The sequence below is a fragment of the Pundamilia nyererei genome, unplaced genomic scaffold (assembly GCF_000239375.1).
Source record: "Pundamilia nyererei isolate P.nyererei 1_Seehausen unplaced genomic scaffold, PunNye1.0 scaffold00023, whole genome shotgun sequence".
NCBI lineage: Eukaryota > Metazoa > Chordata > Actinopteri > Cichliformes > Cichlidae > Pundamilia > Pundamilia nyererei.
The window spans coordinates 2,840,387-2,860,914 of NW_005187424.1; the positions used below are offsets into that span (position 1 = coordinate 2,840,387).

Consider the following 20,528-nt stretch of genomic DNA (forward strand, 5'->3'; position numbering starts at 1 on the left):
AAAAAAAAAAAAAAAAAAAAAAAAAAAGACAGCTCCACGACTCACTACTCGACCCGGAAATAATTGCTCATGCAAAGAGTTATCAGGAATGCGGCCTGTCTGGAGGGCAAACAGTTGTTTATAGTTTATTTGAAGTGCCCCCACCACAGGGACTGACACGAGGGGAGGAGAGGGAGCGGGAGGATGGGGGGTTTGCTGTGGAATGACTTGGCACAAGGCCCGTCCAAACAGAGCGCGAGCACACACACACACACACAGCTGGAATTAGGTTGAGGAATCTTGTGTACAAGTCCGACCCAACCCCCAACAGCATGTGCGTCTGTTGCCTCAAATATGACGGAAAACTGCTGTATATCGAATTCTTCCTCTAATAACGTTAGCAGGATCCCTGGAGTGTCATGCGATACACTCTGAACACACCAGGGAGTGGTGTCAGTGTAGGATATTAATGAGTCAATGCAAACATTTTGGCTGAATGACAGATTTGTGCGCAATAAAAAAACTGATTTGTAGTTGTTCCTGCAACTAAAACAACGTCAGGATACAGCAGCAGATATATTATATGCAACATACGTAAATTTCATCCTCCACGTTCTTGACCATTAAGCTAATATCCAACACCAAAAGGGTTTGTGTTCCACCATTACTACTCCTTTGAGTTTAATCTGCAACTTTAAAGAATTTTAAGTCTGACATTCATGGTACCCAAAAGTGATTACTTTATTCTTTAAAGTAAAAACATACAAAACATTAAGTACAGGCTGTTTATGATTAGTAAAAATATACATGTTCAGGATTAAGGTGTGATTACTTGGTGTCTAAGTGCAGGTTAGCTGATTATAATTGTCAGCTAGTCGTTAATGAAAACTTTAGTTAAGTGGGAAGAATCACATGGTAGAAAAAAATAAAAATAAAGAGCCATCAAGACAAATCCTTCAGATCAGAAAACTCTGAAGCAAAATACGATTACTCCATGGTGACACAGAAACACCCGTCCACACCCGTGACTGCAGAGTCTGCAGAAACACTTTGGGTGTGTTTTGCCCATCCTTCAAAATGACAATGAGGACAGATGAGATTTATCCATCTGGTGTCTACTGATTACAAAAAAATAAAAAACTGCATTGAGGTGCAAGTGCTGCACACAAAAAAGGAGTTTCTCTAAAATGTACAGAAAAATCAAGTAGAATTGAGTTCGGGCACATTAAAGAGATGAAAATCAAAGCATGTATCATCGTCATCTTAGTTGGGTTAAATGTAGAATCAGCCCTTACAAATCCTTACACCAGATATATCTCAGTCGAGCAAACATTACAGGGAAATATTCTGTCCACACTGATGTGTTAATAACCCGACATGCCTGGATTTTTCCTATAAAATTACTTAGAAATGTGCAAAAAAAAAAAACCCCCCCCAAAAAAACCCTGTTTCCTAAAAAAGTTATCAAAAGGATTTCCTGTAAGTTTTTAGGTCTGATCAAATGTTTGAAAAGGTGCTTCATTGCTCTGCTTTCATTTGTTAATCAAGAAGTTTAAAACACTAAAGCCTTACATACAAACAGGTGATACATTCATTCTGTAGAAAGTGGTGCTAACGGCGCACTTAATGGCTCATCAGTACACCGTTTACATTCTTTTTTCATGTTGAGCTGAGTTAAAATGTTAGCTGGTGTTGGCTTTCTAAAAATATAATTATATAGACATTCTAAACCTATCAAAACAAAAGAAAACTACCACAGCTGGGGATTTTGGGATGTGAACAATGCTGACTTTCGCCAGCAGGTGGCAGTGAGGTACAAGAGGGGCAGGAAAAAAAAAAAAAAAAGACTTAATGGCATGCCCTGTGTTTTTTTTTGTTGTTGTTGTTTTTTTTTCTTTTTTTTTTTTCTTTTTAAAAGGGGGGGCTTTAATATTCATTTGAACAGGGACTAATATTGGTTTCATTTTTCAACCCTGAGATTAGACAAAGATTACCATCTACCAGAAAACTCTACACTGCCCAGTAAGTGCCAGATATTATTTTTAAAAACAAACAAGTAGTTAAGAAGTTAAATGCTTGTTAAGTACTTTAAGTACATTTAGCTCATTTTTATTCCAACCTGTAGGTCAGGACAGAATTCTTTTTTAAAAAGTAGAAAATTATTAAAAATTCTGCATTACTTACAAGCTTAAATTATCTGAAACCATCATCTCAAGTGATCAACTTTACACACAGAAGAATAACTTTTCCATTAAACACTCACTATTCAAGTGGAAGGTAATTTGGATAACTTGTCCTATGCTAATGCGTACATTAGCGTTTTAACAGGAGTCATGTTGTGTCTTAAAAAGATAAAGCTTCCAAAATAAATGCTTTTTTCCAAAATACATTTCAATATTTTCTCTTAAAAGGCTAAATGTTACAGAGAAGACAACTGTAAAAGAGATGGCATTCGAGGCTCTCGTAAAAATAAGAGCCAAATTCCATGAGAAGATAGGAATGATGTTAAAAATAAAAGAACCTCCTCAACCAGACAAGGCAGGAAATAAAAGCTAAGATTATAGCACTGCCTGCAACTAAAGTTGTGTATGGGGAAGGTCAAAGTGAAATGATGTGGTGTCTTCACTGAGAAGCCTCAAAGTTCAGGTGATGGCGATGATGATGAAGAAGAACCCATCTTTTTCAACAACTACAAACATCTTTTAAGTGCTGGTTCAATGGTGAAATGTGCCGAATTATGCTTCAGTAGGAAATCTGCCATGTAGCCAAAAACTCCTCTTAACCTTTCACATAACCAGACGTGCACCTCTTGAGAAATGCAGCCCACAGAGACTGATGTGGAAGGTTATGGTGTAGGGTTAAGAGGAGTTTCCGGTTACCACACAGATTTCCTGCTGAAGCATAATTCAGATAATATAATGTCATCTCTACATTTGGACAGCCCTAGACTGTCTTCAAGTGCTTTACATTTTAACATGTGGGGATCCAGAGGGGTCTGCTAGTGTCAGAGCCTGCAGATTGTGACACTGCAGGAGGAACCCCTCGATTCCACTGTTTCCTGTCAAAGGATTGCTATAAAATAGGTTCTGCTCAGGGGGAAGGACGCTGTCAGAGCCCCAGTCGGAGTCTGAATCTGAGCTACCGTTCCCTGAACCCTCTGTGGCAGTGGGCGGGTAGCTGAGCTGCTCCAGCTGCTCCACCAGGTCACTGAACTGCACCGCGGAGCTGCTCTCCGAGCGCACAGAGTACGCTGGGAAGTTGACCATGGAGCTGGCCTCCGACTGGATGTCAGACCCAGGCAGGCGAAGCGAGGAGGTGTCAGCTCCCCCGTAGCCCACTGACATGGACTCCCCTGCAGAGCTGAGCCCCAGGTTATCCAAGGAGCTGCACTCTGAGCGGTTGTTAACCAAAGAACTAGTCTCAGAGTGACCTACAATACTGTCAGGGAAGGGATTGGGGTTCCCATTCAGATCTTCAATTCCCACACTAAAGAGCCGGTTTTTGCTAAGCTCAAGTTCCTCCATTAAATCAAAGTTATCTACTTTATCCTCCAGCCCATAAGAGTAGGCCTCAACACCCCCGGCATAGAAGGAAATCTCAGTGGGATCGTCATCAATGAACTCCTCAGTAACCTGCAGTGGTGAGCTGGACAATGAGAACATGGGGTTCCGTTTAGTACGCAAAAGCTCTGCCTCAAAAGCCTCAGGTGTAAAAAACCCCGTCCTCTTCCCTCCACCCCACTTGGCCCCACGCTCATTATCCTCATTGCCATTTTTGGAGGGCTGTGACTGAGCGGTGCCACTCTCTGAACACACAAACAAGGGGCTGCAGTGTCCTGCTGCCTGATTGCTGGGGGCACCTTGAAAAGCGTAGGGTGACGGGGAAGTAGGCTTGATGGGCTCTTCCTTCGGAGGGCTGGGGGGTCTGGTGGCTTGCAGAGGGGACTGAAGCTGCTGCTGCTGAGAAGGTGCTGGAGACTGACTCAGTGCGGTCAAAGGCTGGGGCTGAGGTTGGCGTTCTGTTAGCGGGAAAACGCTAGGGATGTGCATTGACTGGAAAGTCACGGCTGCGGAGGAAGACGAGCCCGGGAACCTGAGACTGTCATTGAATGAAAAGCTCTGGAAAAAAAACAAAGCAACACAGAAGAGAGACACAAAAAAAAAAAAAACAAAACCAGAGAGGACAGCAGAAAGAGATAAAGGGAGAAAAAGATCTGTGTTAGCTTATCCATTAAACACAAATCTATGGCTGTATTATCACCACATGTTGCAGTATTTACCTGTTTTGGCACATCGGTTGCGAGGGATCGAGCCGACATTCTTACTTTACTGTTCCTTCTGAAAGAAAATAAGATCTCCATGTCATCTTGTAACAATTACCGTTATGATTTTATGCAGATTTCTCTTCCAGTGGATGCTTAAGAAGAATTAGAAAGAAACTGCTTCTCTTTGTGTTAAATTGTGTGTCTAAACTCAAACACACACATACCTCTGGTAAGGGGTCCGCTTTGCTCCATTTTCCCTGACATATTCCACAAGCTGCTTCTGGGTCCTTCCGCTGGCAGAAAGAGTTTTAATTAAACCACTTCAATGTACTAAACCAGTAACAGTGACACATGGCATTATTTTTATGTCTTTAGTCAATACCTGTATCTGAAAGAGGAGCCTCTAGTGAAAAGGACAGCTTTGGATTTGGGCTGTGGGTGGTCAAACAGTCGGAAGAATGAGTGGTACTCAACGCAGATCTTCCAGAAGACTTTGCACTGGTCTCGACTGCCCATCAAAAATTCAAGAGTGTCCTGATGGGGGCCCTAAAACAAAGATTAATAAGAAGCAGAATGCATACAGCCATCTGGTCTCAGTCTCAGTGTATATGAAATCTAAGATTGAAGGACACTGATAACACTTACATGGACTTCTGGGTGAAGCTTGATCAGGAAACGTTTTCTTTTGAAGCTCAGTTTGCGAATCTTGGACCAATTGAAGGTATTTATTTTTGTGTGGCCCTGAGAGAGAAATACAGGTGGAATAAAAGACAGACACAATCATCAGTAACACTGTTAGGATATATGCACAAGGAAGACATTTGGATTTAGAGCAGCAGTCACCTGAAAAACCTGCAGGCCCATGTGAGCGACAGAGAGGTTGATCTTGGTGCCTTCGCGATCAGCTGCTGGGTGGAAGCGGACGCCGTACATTTCCAGTTTACGGGCGATCTCTAGGATCTGGAAGTCTGATTCAGCAGGAGTCTGCCCCCTGGTATCAACAACATAACAGAAGTTATTAATACTCACTGTAACAGCAGGTCCTCTACGTGCTGTTCTTACAGTGCACAGGTGGAAGGGTTCCTCTCAGTGGTCCACTGACAGGTTCAGATTTATGTGCACATAAATAAACCCTTTTTTTGGCTCAACGTTCTGTGCAACGTGCTGGCTTTATACACAGCAGATTTAACAAACAGGAGAAAGATACTATGATGGGCCTAATGTAGAGTAGGGCCCGTCACAGATTTGTTTCCTGCCAAATTCAGTAAATAAAAATTACTGATGTGTTTCAGTGAAGGAACTGAGACCTCCCAAATAATTGCATTAGCACTGAACAAGCTAGATGCCAATTACAGCCCATTATGGCTTGTTTAGCACGAAGACAATGCCTCTGTTAATCACAGTCAGTGCTTACACTACAGATTACAGCCAAGCAGCTCAATCGCATTTGTTGCAACAAAATTGGGAGATGAGCTTAAAAAAAAAAAAAAAAAAAAAAAAAAATTTCAGCGCATTGTCAATAGAATCACAGTCACCGACTCAGCCGTGACGCTGTCATTCAATCCAAATGTACTATTTTGATCAGGCGGAAGTTATACTGTAAATGTCAAATTTACTGATATGAATGTGAAGTCGTTTTGTGTTAACAGTGTTCCCACGTAGTTTCAGTCCTTGGGAACACCATTTTTAGCTTTCTGGCTGTTACCGATTAAACTGGGGTGTTTAAAATAAAAAGCTTAGTGCCAGAGGGCTTAAAACGCTGCTTTTTAAAAATCTTCCCATCCGTGTAGTGAAATAATTAAAAAAAGAAATCTTTTTGTAGTATCTCATGTAGTGTTTGTAATTTAGCAACTTTGAGTTGCTCTAGATCACTTGTATAAACACACCAACATGTCACTTTACGGTCTTGTGATTCACATCTTCCCTTAATCAAATTAACTGTCTACCCCATTAATTTATTAAATTATTTCTCATCAAGTTGGGCAATAATCATCTACAGCATTCAAAGTGTTCGGTTTAACACTACACTATAAATGCGTACAGTTAAAGAATAAAAAATAAAGTTGCCACATAAAATTGAAACAGAGCACGGCAGCATGAACTTTAGAGCGAGCAGCGCGACCTTAAATCCTTTATAATTTCGAGGATTTTAGTCATCTAAAAATGGTGCGATTACAACCAAACAGCATGTTAGAAAGACATATCCATCCAATCATCACAGTCTTCTAATTTTGTTCATCTGTTAAGCAGTTAAATCTCCTTAGGGCCCTCCCCTGCCCTACTGGCCTTATGGCTAATAGACCGGCCAGAGCAAAGGATTAGGCCAGGGAGCTCGTTGCTTGTGCTTCCACGCTGGCAACCAAGGGAAGATTAGCAAAAGTCTTTAGAGCTGCCTAACACACTGGGTTGAAAAGAGTCCCCATTGGCCACAGGATAGCACTGCTTTAGCATGGGAGCCAATGATGGGAAAAGTGGAGTGAGAGGTTTTGTAACACGCTGAAAACTGGGAAAAACCCTCACTGTGGTTTGTTTAGCAAGAACACTCAATAGTCACACTTCATTGACCTCATTACAGTAAACCGTGTTAAACATCATTAAAAGAAAAAGAAAAAAAGTGCACTGCGCCTGGGTGCTAAAGTTTCAAGATCAGTTTTCAGGAAATGACTATTTATTCGAGCTCATCCAGAAACAAACACCTGAACAAATAAACATGTTGAATAAGTCTCCAGCATCTTCCTACATAAGGGTCTTATTTCTTTATAGTCGTACAAGGCTGGTTGAGGGCGGTCACACTAACAAATTGTTTTCACACATGAATTTTAAGCTATTTCGGGCAAATATGTGTTTCTTTTTTCTCCTCCCCACATTTACTAGTGGCACACAGCAGGAACTGGCATGCTTGAGAGGAGTTTGCACTGCTGGAAATACTCTGTGGGGCTGTCTGGGTAACGCATGCAGCAGGGACAACATGATTCCCAAACGTAGCAGTGAAGCCTCAAACATGCTCCTCTATCAGATGTTTTGTAGAAAAGTGCAGGGCTACAGTGCAGTGGAAGAATGGCTACAGACAGCCAAACATGAGTAATCACGTGGGATGGTTTTATGTAAAGCTTAGGAAGTGACATTTAAACACATTTTTATGCCCAAATAGCTGGAACCCATTTAGAGAACGGGACAAAATAACCAAGAAACTTTATACTCAACATGCTGGAGTGTTTAGTCAAATGCTGAACACTCACAGTGACTCTTTTCAGAATGGTTTATGCATGTCTGAATAAAACCAGGGAGACACAGTAATGCAGAAACTCAGATGTCTGAAAGAAGCAACACTTAACAGGCTGATGCGGGTGTTACAGTTTCCACATCAGCGAGGGACCACTTCTATCTGAGTGACGTAAATGTAGTCATCAAGCAGAGAGCGCAAGGCTCCGACTGCACGCTCCGTCTTTAGGCAGACTTGGAAAGAGACAATACAACATAATGACTGCTTGCCTGTGGTGACTGCAGCTGTCTGTTTGCAGCTGAGTATAACCCCTGCCTGTCAAACCAACAAGGCTATGCATCCCATGTCTTATATAGGCCAATGGTACATTCCATACAAGATGCATCTGGATCTTTGGGGCTCACTGCTTTGGTTTTGTTTACTTTGCAGAAATGCGTTTCACAAACAGTCACACAGCCTTGATGCAGATTCTGCAACATGTGCTGCAGACAGCACAGAGCGCATTATAAAAACACAGCCAGAGTCCATCTGCTGGAAAAATTGTGCGATAACAGGCTTGCACAAAGCATACTTCTCAGCATGTTTCAATATTAGAACACGCACACGCTGATAACGACAACGTGTCGCCAGCGGTGAGCTATGATCACCGACTGCTCGGTTGAAGCAGGGGGAAAGGAGCTAAAATGGCTTGTTTCAGATAGACGACCGACTGTAGGGTAACCCAGTACAAGATAAAAGAAACAAAACCTTTTTGCTGTGACTCATGCAAAGCTCCACAAGAAGAAAAGGTCTAAATAAATGAGCCAGTACTACAGTACGTGCTGTGTGTGTGCACTTTTAAGAGGAAAAGCTAAAATCATTTGTTTAATCTGAAGCTTGCATCTCATCTGCCAGTGAAATAAACCCGTGCTATTTTTCATCTACCAGTATGAAAATTCAGCTTCTTATCATCCATACCAATCATGGTATCACAGTGATCGTTTGCATTTCCCCTGCATCCTCACTGCAGGCCAATCTAACAAACCCACAATATGATGGCAATGCCTGTAAGCGACTTCGATGTCACAGTTAACTTGTTTCAAATCGCCTCAACATGTGGTCATCTGGAGAAAATAATGAATTGCATTTATTCTCAGAAGTGCACAGTCAGCAGCTGCAACAGAACAATCTGCAGGCGGCTGGTCTACCGTGAAAGTCGCTACATGACCGTCTGAAGAAGCTGAAAGTCTGGCTGACTTTAATTTTGGTAATGACATCAGGAGCAAGGCTCGCATCCCTGTTTACGTTTACAGGTCAGATTCAAGTATTCTGAGTGCGTGAGGAATGCGAGAAAGGAAAGAAGCCATAAACCGAACTACAGGAGTCAAACGGTTAGAGCAATTTGGAAAAGAGGGAGAAAGATTTCACTTAGACAAAACTTACAGGTGCCTGCGATGGAGCTCCATGATCCGTTCTTGTACTTTCTCTTGGTAAGGTAACAGCTTGTTTATCCTCAGGTATTCCCTGTCTGCTGTGTCATCGTGGTCGCCGATCTCCGCTGTGATTTATGGAGAGAAAACGAAGCGAGATTACGCTCATTTCAGGTTTTAACAGATTGTTTCTATTCTTTTGTGACCTGTAGATTGGCTGTTACTTTAGATTATAGCTCACAAATGATTCCCTACACAATTTGCTGCAAATTACCATAAGAATTGCTTTTTGAATCTAGACATTTGCACTTTCTCATCTGGTCTCTTAATACCGTTTTACCATTTTTAAAAACCTTTAAGAGGAGGTATAACACACTGAACCCTGGGATTTTTTATTTTTTTATTTTATTTATTTATTTTTTTACAGAGTATAAGAAAATACTGAAAAGAACCTTTTAAGATCTGTGGTTTCTGTGAACAGGATTATGTTCTGAAACAAATCGAGCAAACCAGTTACTAGAGATTTTACAAGTGCTCTTACTACTGCATAATTTAATTTAGTCTGATAACACTGTCGGCTTTAACAAAAACAGAAAGAGCTTACATTGGACAAGGTGAGAGGCCAGCAGGGCACCAGTATTTTCTGTGCAGATCAACCTGCCCTCCATCAGATCCCTTTTCATTTGCAGGGAGAATAAATACCTAAAGGAGAGGGGGAAAAACGCATGTGCACACACACACACACACAGTCATAAGCTAAGTGTCCATCTATTTATGTTCATGAGAAGTAAATAAGCACAAACTAAGCTCATCATGGATTAAGCATCTTTAGGAACCTTAAGTGCCATTTAAACAAATAACTCTTGGAAAAACAACGATCACAAAGTTTTAACTGCAGAAAAAGTAATTTTAAAGAAGACAAAGCATAACAGAGCTTCTATTTTTTTTTTAAAAAAAGGGAAAAAAAGGGGGAAGAAAAACAGAAACCATGTTCCTCCAGCTCCTCATGCAGGTAGAGATAAAAGTGATATTCAAAAGGAAATTACAGTCACTGACCGGGTGTACTCCTCCTGCAGCTGACCCGGATCGGGGGGAAAGAATTTCACTGACAGCCTAAAAAGCGTATTTGCTGGTCCTGTAAACGCACAAGCAGATTATCAATGCCCAAAACACTTTTTATTAGGTGGATTCAGAGCTAAGAATCAGCCTCACTTACTTCTGACTTGTTTTGAAATGGGTTTTGTGGGTTCCAGCCAAACCTAAAGAGAAAAAATAAATAAAAATAATAGAACATAATGTGAACTATAACTTTGACAGGTGGTGGCAGGATAACTTCAGTGACTCCCTTGTAACACAGCGACTGTTTGCTGCTTCAGCCCCATTTGAAACAGAAGAGAGATGTCACAATGCTGTTGGCAAAACACTGGCTTCAGTGTAGGAGGCTGCTCAAGCCGTACATCTGGGGCTGATTGAGGGAGGAATGCGCTCGATCCAGACAGACATACTGAGAAATTGGTATCAGCTGATTGCTGCCTGAATTCTACTCAATTCCTAGTCACACATGTGCCAGTTTGTATATAAATTTCTATTAAAAATGAAAAAAAAAGCTTTCTGGTTTCTGCTTCTACTCCAATTCTACTGGCTAACCACACTTGAGCAGGCTTTGGTAAATGGTCAGTGTAGAGCATAAAAGAGGGATTACATTTGCCAAAACATTGCTGAAACCATCAGCTATCATCTGATGTTGTTTTAAGTTTAAAAACAAATAAATACATAAATAAAAACCTGCATTTGACCTGGATATCCCATAGCTACACTTGAACTTTAAAAAAAAAAAACTACCCACAAAGACGGACTAGTAGCAATGTGCTGGTCGAGGAATGTCACTGAAATTTAGAAAACATTGGGGACATCAACTATAAGGACAACATTAAAGTTAGCGTCAAGCCAACTACACAACCACTACGCAATCAGTGATGGGTGTGTCGCTCGATACGTGGGCGGGATTACATCAGCAGACTCGCTGATTGGTTCTGGAAGTGTACAAATGCATGTGTAGAAATAATCAGAGGCAAAGTACTGAAACCATATCTATGGGAAACCCAACGAAATGAGTAGAATGCAAGTATTCCAAGTATTGATTTACCAAACATGTAATAAGCAAACCCTCCAAACACACGAGCTTTTCAAATGTGCCAATTTGAGGCTTATTCTCGTCTTACTCTGCAGCACTGAATATCTGAGGATTTTGGACTGTTTTCACAGCTTTTTTTGGTACGTCATTTAAAATCCCATGGTGCAGTGGTTTACACATTTGTCTAACAAGCAAAATATGCCCAGATTGATTTTGAGAGGAGACATAAACCCCTTATTGTTGCTTGAGGAAGGCCATCCAGTGTAAAAATCTGCCAAACCAAGCAGGATTTAGAAACTTCAGATATGTAGTGCCATCATGAAATTTGGGGGCGACTACTCCTTAAACAATACCTGAACGCCACTTTGACCATTTTCCCTTCAAAGTCACCTTGTTCACCTGGAGACCTTTTCAGGTTCTGCTACCTTTCTGAAGTCACTCCTGTTTGAAAAGTTGTACATTTTGGATTTCATCCAAGTTCTCAAATGTTGTGCAGACAGCAAACAACAACAACTCGACTTTCATGCCCAGGATCATCGCTGGTGATCAAACTGCAGTCCACAAGATGTTCGTGGAAGAGTCTGCAGTACATGAGGAAGATTGACGCTATTAACCCTCTCCCCATAAGTCACAGGACTTGTTTAGTTCTGCTTTAACACCCTTTGGCATCTGGTGGAGAAGATTCTATATAAGCAGAAGTAAAACAATCAAACCAATGCTATTCACATGAAGCGCCTCTCATTGACTTCAACACATTTCCATTACAGCCATTAAATGCAAGTTTAATGGATGCAGAGGAGATCAGGTGAGCAACACAGAGCCTCAAGATCAACGAGACTGAGCAGGACCTCTGGAGTGATATAGAAACAGCAGAGGTGCACACAGGGGGTGACCCTGTGGGACAGATTAGCCCAATTCAAATTAGTTTTTGGTTTTATGAGTACCGAATTCAGTCCTCACAGCTGGGAAGCTTTAACAAAGCGAATGATTCATGACTCGGATGATTAATCATGAAAACATTTTCCAATTATTTGTTAAACTCTCAATATAATATTATTCTTCTGAGTAAGAGCTTCCTGAACGATGAAATAACTGATGAGGACACAGCAGCTACTCCCAAAAGAATCTCAGTGTGTGCCCTGCTGGGTCACCGATAGTTCATGACATCAGCTGCAGCCAAGCTTCCTTCATACGCTCAGTAAAAATTCACTATGCGTAAAAGATTTAGTTTGTTAATGGAAGAAGCTCCTTTAAAAACCAGACTGCAGAGCAGCATAATGTAGTGTATATTTAAACACGGTATAGTTTTCAGTCCTCGGAAAGCTGAGCGTACATGAGCAAAGAGGCCGCTGCGTCTTATTAAACAACACTGGCCTCATTCTCTTTGAAGAAGATATATAGTGGGCTCCATAACTCCTCTCTGCTGCTTTACAAAAACTTCTAGGTGGTCTTGAATTCCACTTATGTTTCTGGAAGAGTAAAACAATGGAAAGTCTGACATGTGTATATGAGCACTGCTGCCAGACAAGTTAAAAATATTCCAAAGTAATATACTACTCAAGTCCAGAGAAAACACTACCTCACTGTTTGCATTGCTGAAGAAGAGCAACTAATGACTTATAAGTCCATGTTGCTCCCCGAATGCCCATCCTGTTGTCATCAAGCATTTTAAAAAAAGTTTGCCTCAACCAATCAGTGCACAAGTCAGCTCCTCCATGTCCAATGTGTCCGCTTCAAACAGGAAATGGAGATGTACGTACCCAGTTCATCTGCATGTTCTGAAACTCGAGGCCAAAGTAATCACTCTCTATGAGGTTGCCTCTGTGGAAAACCTCAGAGAGAAGGATCTGTCCAAGAGCCTTTGGCTGAAAGAAAAAGAAGAAAAGCAGAAGAATTTCATCACTATGTCAACACAAAGATTTCAGAAGTTCTGTGACAATAGATCTTATGAGAAGCGAAAGTGCATTGCTTTAAAAGACAAAATATTCACAAAGATTCCACAGATTGAGAGCATCATCAAAAACTAATTTCAACTAAGCCCGAAGAGACAGAGGACACGCTTGTGTTCAAAGCGAGCGCTGAATAAATGCCGCCTGCCTGTGTGGTGCAGAAAATATTCGCAGCTGTAAATGATCCACTCCATTGTGTGCTTTATGGTTGCGTATGTTCCATCTGTCGATTTAAATACTTTTTCTCGACTTGGATGAGTGTCTGAACTTACTGTATTTCGCCGTTTATCTGGGCCTGAGAAGTGTGCATGCGGGAATTCTGCACAAGTTTACCATCTCAATGCTCTGGGGTTTGCTTTCACTAAATGAAGAACTAATTACTATGTATGAAGAACACACTGCACTTGAGGTTTGGAATCCTAGCTTGCGACTTTTTGAGAAAATTATAGCCTGAAACATCTGGTTGTAATGTAAAATAGTATTTTTAAAAGCCTTATAAAAAGTACTGCTTTGCATTGGCTAAAGTAAAGGATTACAACTCAAAGCACGCCAGGAGATTTACTGTAGTCGGTCTTTTCATTACTTTGATACAATCACATGTTCTGCATTCAGAAAATCTATAAATTGCAGGTGAAACCTACTGACAACATCCATAAATTTAGGAATCTCTTGTAAAATTCCCCCTTTTTCCACACATTCAAGGTATCTGATTCCGGCTGACCTCAAACGGAGAACAAAAAACGGTGTGTTAAAATACTTTGTGCTGCCTTTGAGTGCAGGCCAAACATACGATCCAGACAACGTCAGCGAGATTTTTTGCACAACGACTCGGGAGCCAAATGTAAGGAACGCTTTGAGGTATTTTGTCAATTTGACTCATTCAGTGAGTGCTTCATTAACAAAGTTATTAGAGCAAAACCAAATCTTCCCTGTGGTTAGACAATGTTTCCATACACTAATCCTCATTTCTTCTCAGTGTTCTTGAGGTTTACCATGTACACCTCATCCTGTTACAAGTCGGGGGAAATTCAGTCTAACCAGCAAACAAAGTTTGAAACCACACTGTCAAATCAGCCTAATCACCACACGATTAATGTTTAGGTTTAATCAAACAGAACTGAGGCCGCTAGTTCGACAAGAAACCCAGAAGCAGTTGGCAGGTTTGACCTGCTGAGGATTATGTTCTCAATGCAGTAGCCATGAGCAAACTATTTAATGCCATCTTCTTTTTCTTGGCACTTTGTCATTGTGTTACTCATTAACCCTCTGCTGGAATTGTGAACGTGTGTTTTAAGAGCACAGTAAGATCAAACTTTGACATGTAGCATTATCTTTTACAGTCAGACAGGGAGGGATAGCATTTTCTCATTGACCCAGCTAGCCTCTTTGCTAGCTGCCAGGTGAAGCCAGGCAGCTAGCAAAGAGGAAAGGGTACAGCTACTGCACATCATTCCCCCCCCTTAAGAAAGTTCTTTCCAGCATCACTGCAGTGAAATTCCATGTAGCCCGCAGATAATATTTTCCCCTCAACCAACTTCCTCTTATGCTGTCCAATTTGGCTTATCTCTCTGTGAAGTCACTGTTTACTTTGTGGGCACACACTTAAATGTTGGCAACCCTGCAGCAGTTTAAGTACAGCTGAAGTATTTTACAGTGGAACAACAAAAAAATAAAAATAAAAATAAAAGTAGATATTATGAAAAATGCCTGAATTTAAAAGTTTATAAACTACAAATATAAATTGGACCAATAATGTACCAAAAGCAAACATTTTGGTACAAAAGCAGTCTTCAAGTTCAGACAACTCCAAGAGGCAACCACGGTACGAATGAAGTTTTACACTACACAGACATCAGAGTTAAACGGCTTAAAAATGAAATGGACTTTTAGTCGCGGTTGCCAATAAATCCATATTTTAGCTGTTGAATCACATGACTCATTCTTTTGGAAGGGCCTGGAATCTAAACTGGTTCCAAACTGTCCAATCCATTTGAATTGTTTGCCTCCAAGCTTATCAGCTCCTTTATCAGTGCTGGCTTATTTTTCCTGACAGTTGAACATTGCAACACTGTGACATCAGTATCATGGTGGTGGAGCTTTTGCACACCTGAGTCATATGCAAGCCTTTAAAAGAAACACTATTTGAGTTCTCAGAGTCATAGATAAGAAAACAATTGTACCGACCCGTGAAGGTCTGACACAGAAAACTGAGTTGAAACTAAATGGCATGGGCATATCCAGCCCAGTTTCTAGATATAAATATCTTTTGAAAGCATGAAAATCTACTACCAAAATTGGCCAAACTGATTAAAAATAATCCAAATTTACTTTGCTGTTTAACTCCACCTTTAAATGTAATTTATCAGTTCTTCTTTGCCACTAATGTATCATAAACCAATGGGCGGCACTGCAGAAGCCCTCCTGGCATCTTAAGTAAAGTCACATCTGTGATGTGACAGCGAGATCATGCAGAGTTTGTTCACACCCTACTTGTGGTGTGGACCACAGTCTCATCTCCACACCAACATTAAGGCAGGTCAATGGGTCACCCAATCAAGCTCCAAAAGCAGCGGGGGATTATGGCAAACAGATGTTTCTCTGGAAGACAAATCTCCCCTTGTTTGTGTGTGCGCTGGGAGCAGGGGTGAGTACAAGTAAAAGCTTAAAAAACAGCCTGCTATAGGAGAGGACTGCCTTCCTCATGCACAGAGAATTTCAAGGGGGGGAAATGGAAAAAAAAAATACAGGTGCAATTCAAAAATGCAGCGATTTGTTGTACCTTGCATGACAGGTTAAACACTGTTTAAAGATCACGGTGAAAGGCAGAGGGCTCTAGCAGAACCTCCCACTGACAGCAGGGGTGTGTTGGGGCTTGCATTTGCCACAGTGGGAGGTACGCTGTCATTTTTCACGGTGGTATACATTTTGACGTTAAACAGGTTCTTCGATGGATTTTATAACTGAATGGCAATTTCCCTTCTTCTCGCTGCCTGGCTTTAGGACACGCCCGTGGACAGCTGGCAGTCATGTTGTTTGTTGGCAAATCAACTCTGGAAGGTGGTAATCGGGATCAGATGTTTTACAGAGTGCCTTCTGCTCAAGTCACCTGTATAACCCAGATAATTTACAGCCTCTGCTTGGCGTTTAAAACATGAGGGGAGAAAAAGGAGAAAAAAAAAAATTTTCAGTAGGTGGATCCTCTTTAGGTGGTGGTAAATTACTCCCTGCAGCAGGAAAGATTACCATAACAGTAAGAGCAGAGAGGAGTTGTTTGAGGTATTTAACAAGAAGTCCTTCAAGGAACAGCCATTAGATAGTTTAGCCACTTCAGTACACAGTGGGGTAGCGTGAGTGCTTTGTGGGGATGAGAGCCGAATGCTTCTCAGCCTGTGTTTGGTATGAAGAACAAGATTACTGCTTTTGTGAGCATGTCCGCGTAACCGACGCCACAGATGATAAACTGACCACAGATAACAAACTGAGATACACCACTGACATTACTTTATCCAAATTCCCTTTGGAAGAAAGTCTTTCCACTGGACAACCATCTTACAACACTTCCAGGAACTTATTTAGCTATCCATTTCAAACCATTATCTAAATTGACTTTAATTTCAAACATCACGCAACATAAAAACTGCATGCATAGAATCATTAGTGAGATCAGATGGGGAAAAAAACTCTTAAAAATCTTTGCTTTTTCTGCTCCCAAAATAAGGTTTTGAACAGTTTTTCCTCTACAAGAGTGCCATGTGTCTCGATCTTGCAATCTCTTGTTAATGCCAGAAACTTCCACACAATTTAAATAAGTTTTTTTTTTTCACCCCTCTGGATTGTAGTGCCATTTATTCATCTAATTGTTCAACACACAAAACAATTATTCATTAAAAATCCATGTAAAAATGTCTCTAAAGAAATGACAATCTGAATAAATAACACTCTGGGCCAGAGGAAAATTGTGTATTGTTAACTTTAGTGTAAATCATCCATTTTAAAGGATAATTAAACACTTTGTTGCATTTCACACTGACCGCATCGTTGCAAGAACGGCTCACAGATGAAACAGGACTTTAAAGCACACATCACGGTTGAATTACACTGTTTGAGTTATCTAGTTAGTCCAAATGTGATTTCAGGGACAGGCCAGGGGGGTTTGGAATTCCTCGGCCCAACTTTCGACAGGGCTTCACTCCTGACCGTGTCCCCTTCCCCCACCACCTCGGCTCAAACTTTGTACTAGCCATGACTGCTCCCTCTGAACTGCCCCTCTTGGTTGTCAACCTTGCTATTTATGTGCTTGTTTGCTAACACTAAAGCAAAGCCTGCCTGGATTCCCTCCCACCAGCACCCTGACTATAAACGCATTTTCACACAGCTAGGTTCCACAACCCACTCTCTGCCCTTTTTTTTTTTTGCAAGTTTTAAGCTGGAAGTTAAGGCCAGCAAAGGGGCTGGCTGTGCTGGATAAAAGAGGCCTGTGTTTCCCCTGCCCCGCTGGCCCAGCCTCCCTGTCCAGAAACCACAAGGCTGAGCTTTCTCCTGTGCTGGGTGGCTGTGGGAGGGGTCTGTGGACAAGAGTCGTGCAAGCAAATGTCTGCTGATGATGACCCATGTCAGGTAACTGCAGCAGAGGAAGGCCAGCAGATCAAAGACTGATCTGATTGGACTGTCTTAGGTCCAGGCTAAAGACATTATATGGCCAGAAATACAAACACCTTTGCACGCAATATGATTTTACAGTTCAGAGTTATCACACGTAATGAAAGATGTGATGTAACGGTGAAGAAATAAATATGGAGAATGACAGCTGTTATTCTAGGAATGCACCAATATATCAGCAGAATATTGTAATCATAAGACGTCAAAATCTATAAATTATGCGGCATCTACATTTTAAAAGCACAACGCAAAGCAGAAATACTCCAAAAATGTTCCCATACATTTATCCCCCCTGACTCACAGAGAGAAACCACACAAAACAAAGCAGAAAACAAGAACATCTATATCAAGCAAATTTGCACAATGGATGAATCCCTTGTGGCTTTCCTGTGTGTAATTTTGAGTGAAGTGTGTTTTTGCTTCACTGTACAGTAAGAGGGGCAGTAAATGGCAGGTGATGGAGACTGTACACAAGATATTTGGGCAGCTGAGCAACCAAAACGCCACAATGAGGGGAGGCAGTTACTTGAAGGCCACAACCATGGCAAACATTCCACACTGCAATTTTGTATCTATTTTTGCACACGGACTCCACGAGGGAGAAAAAAATATATAATTAAAAGCATAGGAAAAGTTGTGCTGGCTCAATCAGTTCTCTTTGAAGTGACTGGACAGATAGGCACAAACTGAGCGCACATTTCTGATGCGTTTAGCTGAGCAGCCATTCAATACACAAGGATAAAAACTATTCACCCACCAGCCCACGACTCCTCACAATGAATGAACAGAAATATTAAGCAGTGAACAACAGAGCCTCTCAGAGGCCATCTTGTTCCTGCTAAACTCCAGTCTGCTTGACAACAGCACTGCCGTCATTCTCTTTTTGCAGCCATGTATTTCGGTCTGCCACCTCCTATCAACACCACGTGCGGAGCCGCGCTGAACTCAGACCTCAGTCAGCCTGTCAGAACTCAGAGAACCACATTTTCTTGAGACCAATTAAATTTTCTTCAGACTGAACAGCACACAGGTCTGCTTCCATGCAAGTCTAACATATGCCCGTTACGCTCTATTAGCTTAAGACTTTGAGACAACATATGGTGCATAAGATTATGAAACGTCTGCCTCAGCAGTACTCCTGAACTGCAACTCTTGTGGCTACACAAGGATTTAGGATACACACAGGAAAGTATAAATATACAAACCTATTCGAACACAATTAGCAGCTGCCAGGTCTTTTTATTACACTTCACCATCAACCAGCCACTGAATTGAGCATTTAATCATTGTACAGACTCTACTTCGATTGGTTTTCCCCTTCACATAAAAAGCCAGGAAGCATGCTCTGATAGAGTGGCTTCCTTATTGCTTCCTATTGGCCTGCTCGGTGACTCCTGCTGCAACTTGGCAAGTAGACATGGCAAAGCAGAGTCACAGCATGGATCTCAAAGTTTGTTCAACAGCGAGTATTTAAATGGGATCAACTTCTCTAAAGTAATTCCAATGAATAGAAGAAAACAAAAGCAAGAATATTTGGCTAGGATTTATACACTGTGTGTGATGACTGTGTGAGTAACCAAATGCTTCTGTAAAATTTAGACTTCGTAAATCCCCCCCCCGAAAAAAAGAATTATAAAAACAACCCAGAAAGACCAGACTCCTAACTTTTAATACCTACTCCTTTGGAAGTCAAGCTTTAGGGACAGTAAAGAGAACTGCTACCACTTGGACCTGGAGCAGAAATCACAGCCAAGAAACCAAGAGGCGCCCTGCTGAGTTACACTAAGTTGCCCCAATAAGAAGCCTTAAAGAGGAAGGGATTTCAGCACCAAAGCCATGTGGCAGCTGTCACCAAGACACACAGACACACACAAACCAGGGCGACCAAGGCCTCCAAGGTAAGATGGAGCCTTCTGTGGAGCAATCCGGAGACATATTTTAAGTAAACAAACGAGGATGCACGAACCACACACAGTAGAACCTACTTCTATATCAAAGAACTCCTGAGAGTCGTCCAGCCCCTGCACACGGATCTGTATTCCTCTGCCTTGGCTTATTCTCCTGTTGACCATGTTGCCACTGAGACTCTGGCCCGGCTCCAGAGTGCTGATCCCAGCATTGAACTGGGCTCCCAGTCTTGTGCCAGGGGTCTGCAGGACCCTGTATGAACCCTCTATCTCCCCCATTCCAGCTCAGGGAAACGCTCCTGCAAATTCAGAAAGCAACAAACATTAACACAAAACTTCCACTGATCAAATATTTTCTTTGTTCTAAGGACAAACTATTTGGGGATAAAAAAAAACAAAACAAACCAAAACAGTCCAAACAGCTTCCTTTAACTGCGAAGTTGCGAAGCTGTTTACGCACACCTGAGGCTCATTCATAGGAAATGGACCGCATTACGCTTACATACCGAAGACCATAAAGTAAAAATGACCCAAACCATTTATATTTAACCTCAAGCAGAAGTGCAGGTTGGCACAAAAGACGGCCTAACATACGAAAAGAACCGACGGCGCACCGATTTTGCGCTTCATGTGGGGCCCAAAAGTCCCACCAAGACGTAAACCGCGTTTACAGCAACACTTAAAGCCAGAAAAGCTTTCGGGAAAAGCATGAGGAATGTTTAAGGTGAGGTTTGTTTTCTTGATGAGAAACTCAGCTCAGTGGATTCCAGTGTACGGTCGAGAACCGAAGCTAAGTTAATTATCTTAACCGAGAATTAGATCCGAAAAAGTCGCCACACGAGAAAACAAAAAAGGAAATTTGCTCAAAAGCGGTTTTAAACTTACCGTTCTGCCCGAAATGAAACTAAACGCTAAAAGTTTGAAACGCCGAAGAGGACACTACTCCGCTCCATGGTCGTCGTCAGCCAAACGAGTGCGCACTCAACAGCGGTTTATCATTGGCT

At 41.6% G+C, this 20,528-nt stretch overlaps 1 protein-coding gene across 4 annotated transcripts in view; it reads right to left on the reverse strand.

The window, feature by feature from the left end:
- Positions 1-20,528, reverse strand: part of farp2 (FERM, RhoGEF and pleckstrin domain protein 2) — a 30,342-nt gene extending 9,814 nt beyond the window's left edge. For 3 of the 4 annotated variants that reach the window (XM_005727202.2, XM_013909341.1, XM_013909340.1), the window contains exons 1-13: positions 20,410-20,528; positions 19,603-19,823; positions 12,770-12,874; positions 10,092-10,134; positions 9,932-10,010; positions 9,480-9,577; positions 8,889-9,003; positions 5,087-5,234; positions 4,889-4,984; positions 4,626-4,789; positions 4,468-4,536; positions 4,259-4,316; positions 3,839-4,097 (exon numbers count right to left, since the gene is read on the reverse strand). In XM_005727202.2, coding sequence (XP_005727259.1) covers positions 3,839-4,097; positions 4,259-4,316; positions 4,468-4,536; positions 4,626-4,789; positions 4,889-4,984; positions 5,087-5,234; positions 8,889-9,003; positions 9,480-9,577; positions 9,932-10,010; positions 10,092-10,134; positions 12,770-12,874; positions 19,603-19,803 — 1,435 coding nt within the window. In that variant the 5' untranslated portion in view covers positions 19,804-19,823; positions 20,410-20,528. The remainder of the gene's footprint in view (positions 1-3,838; positions 4,098-4,258; positions 4,317-4,467; positions 4,537-4,625; positions 4,790-4,888; positions 4,985-5,086; positions 5,235-8,888; positions 9,004-9,479; positions 9,578-9,931; positions 10,011-10,091; positions 10,135-12,769; positions 12,875-19,602; positions 19,824-20,409) is intronic. The other variant, XM_005727200.2, reaches the window with a different exon arrangement.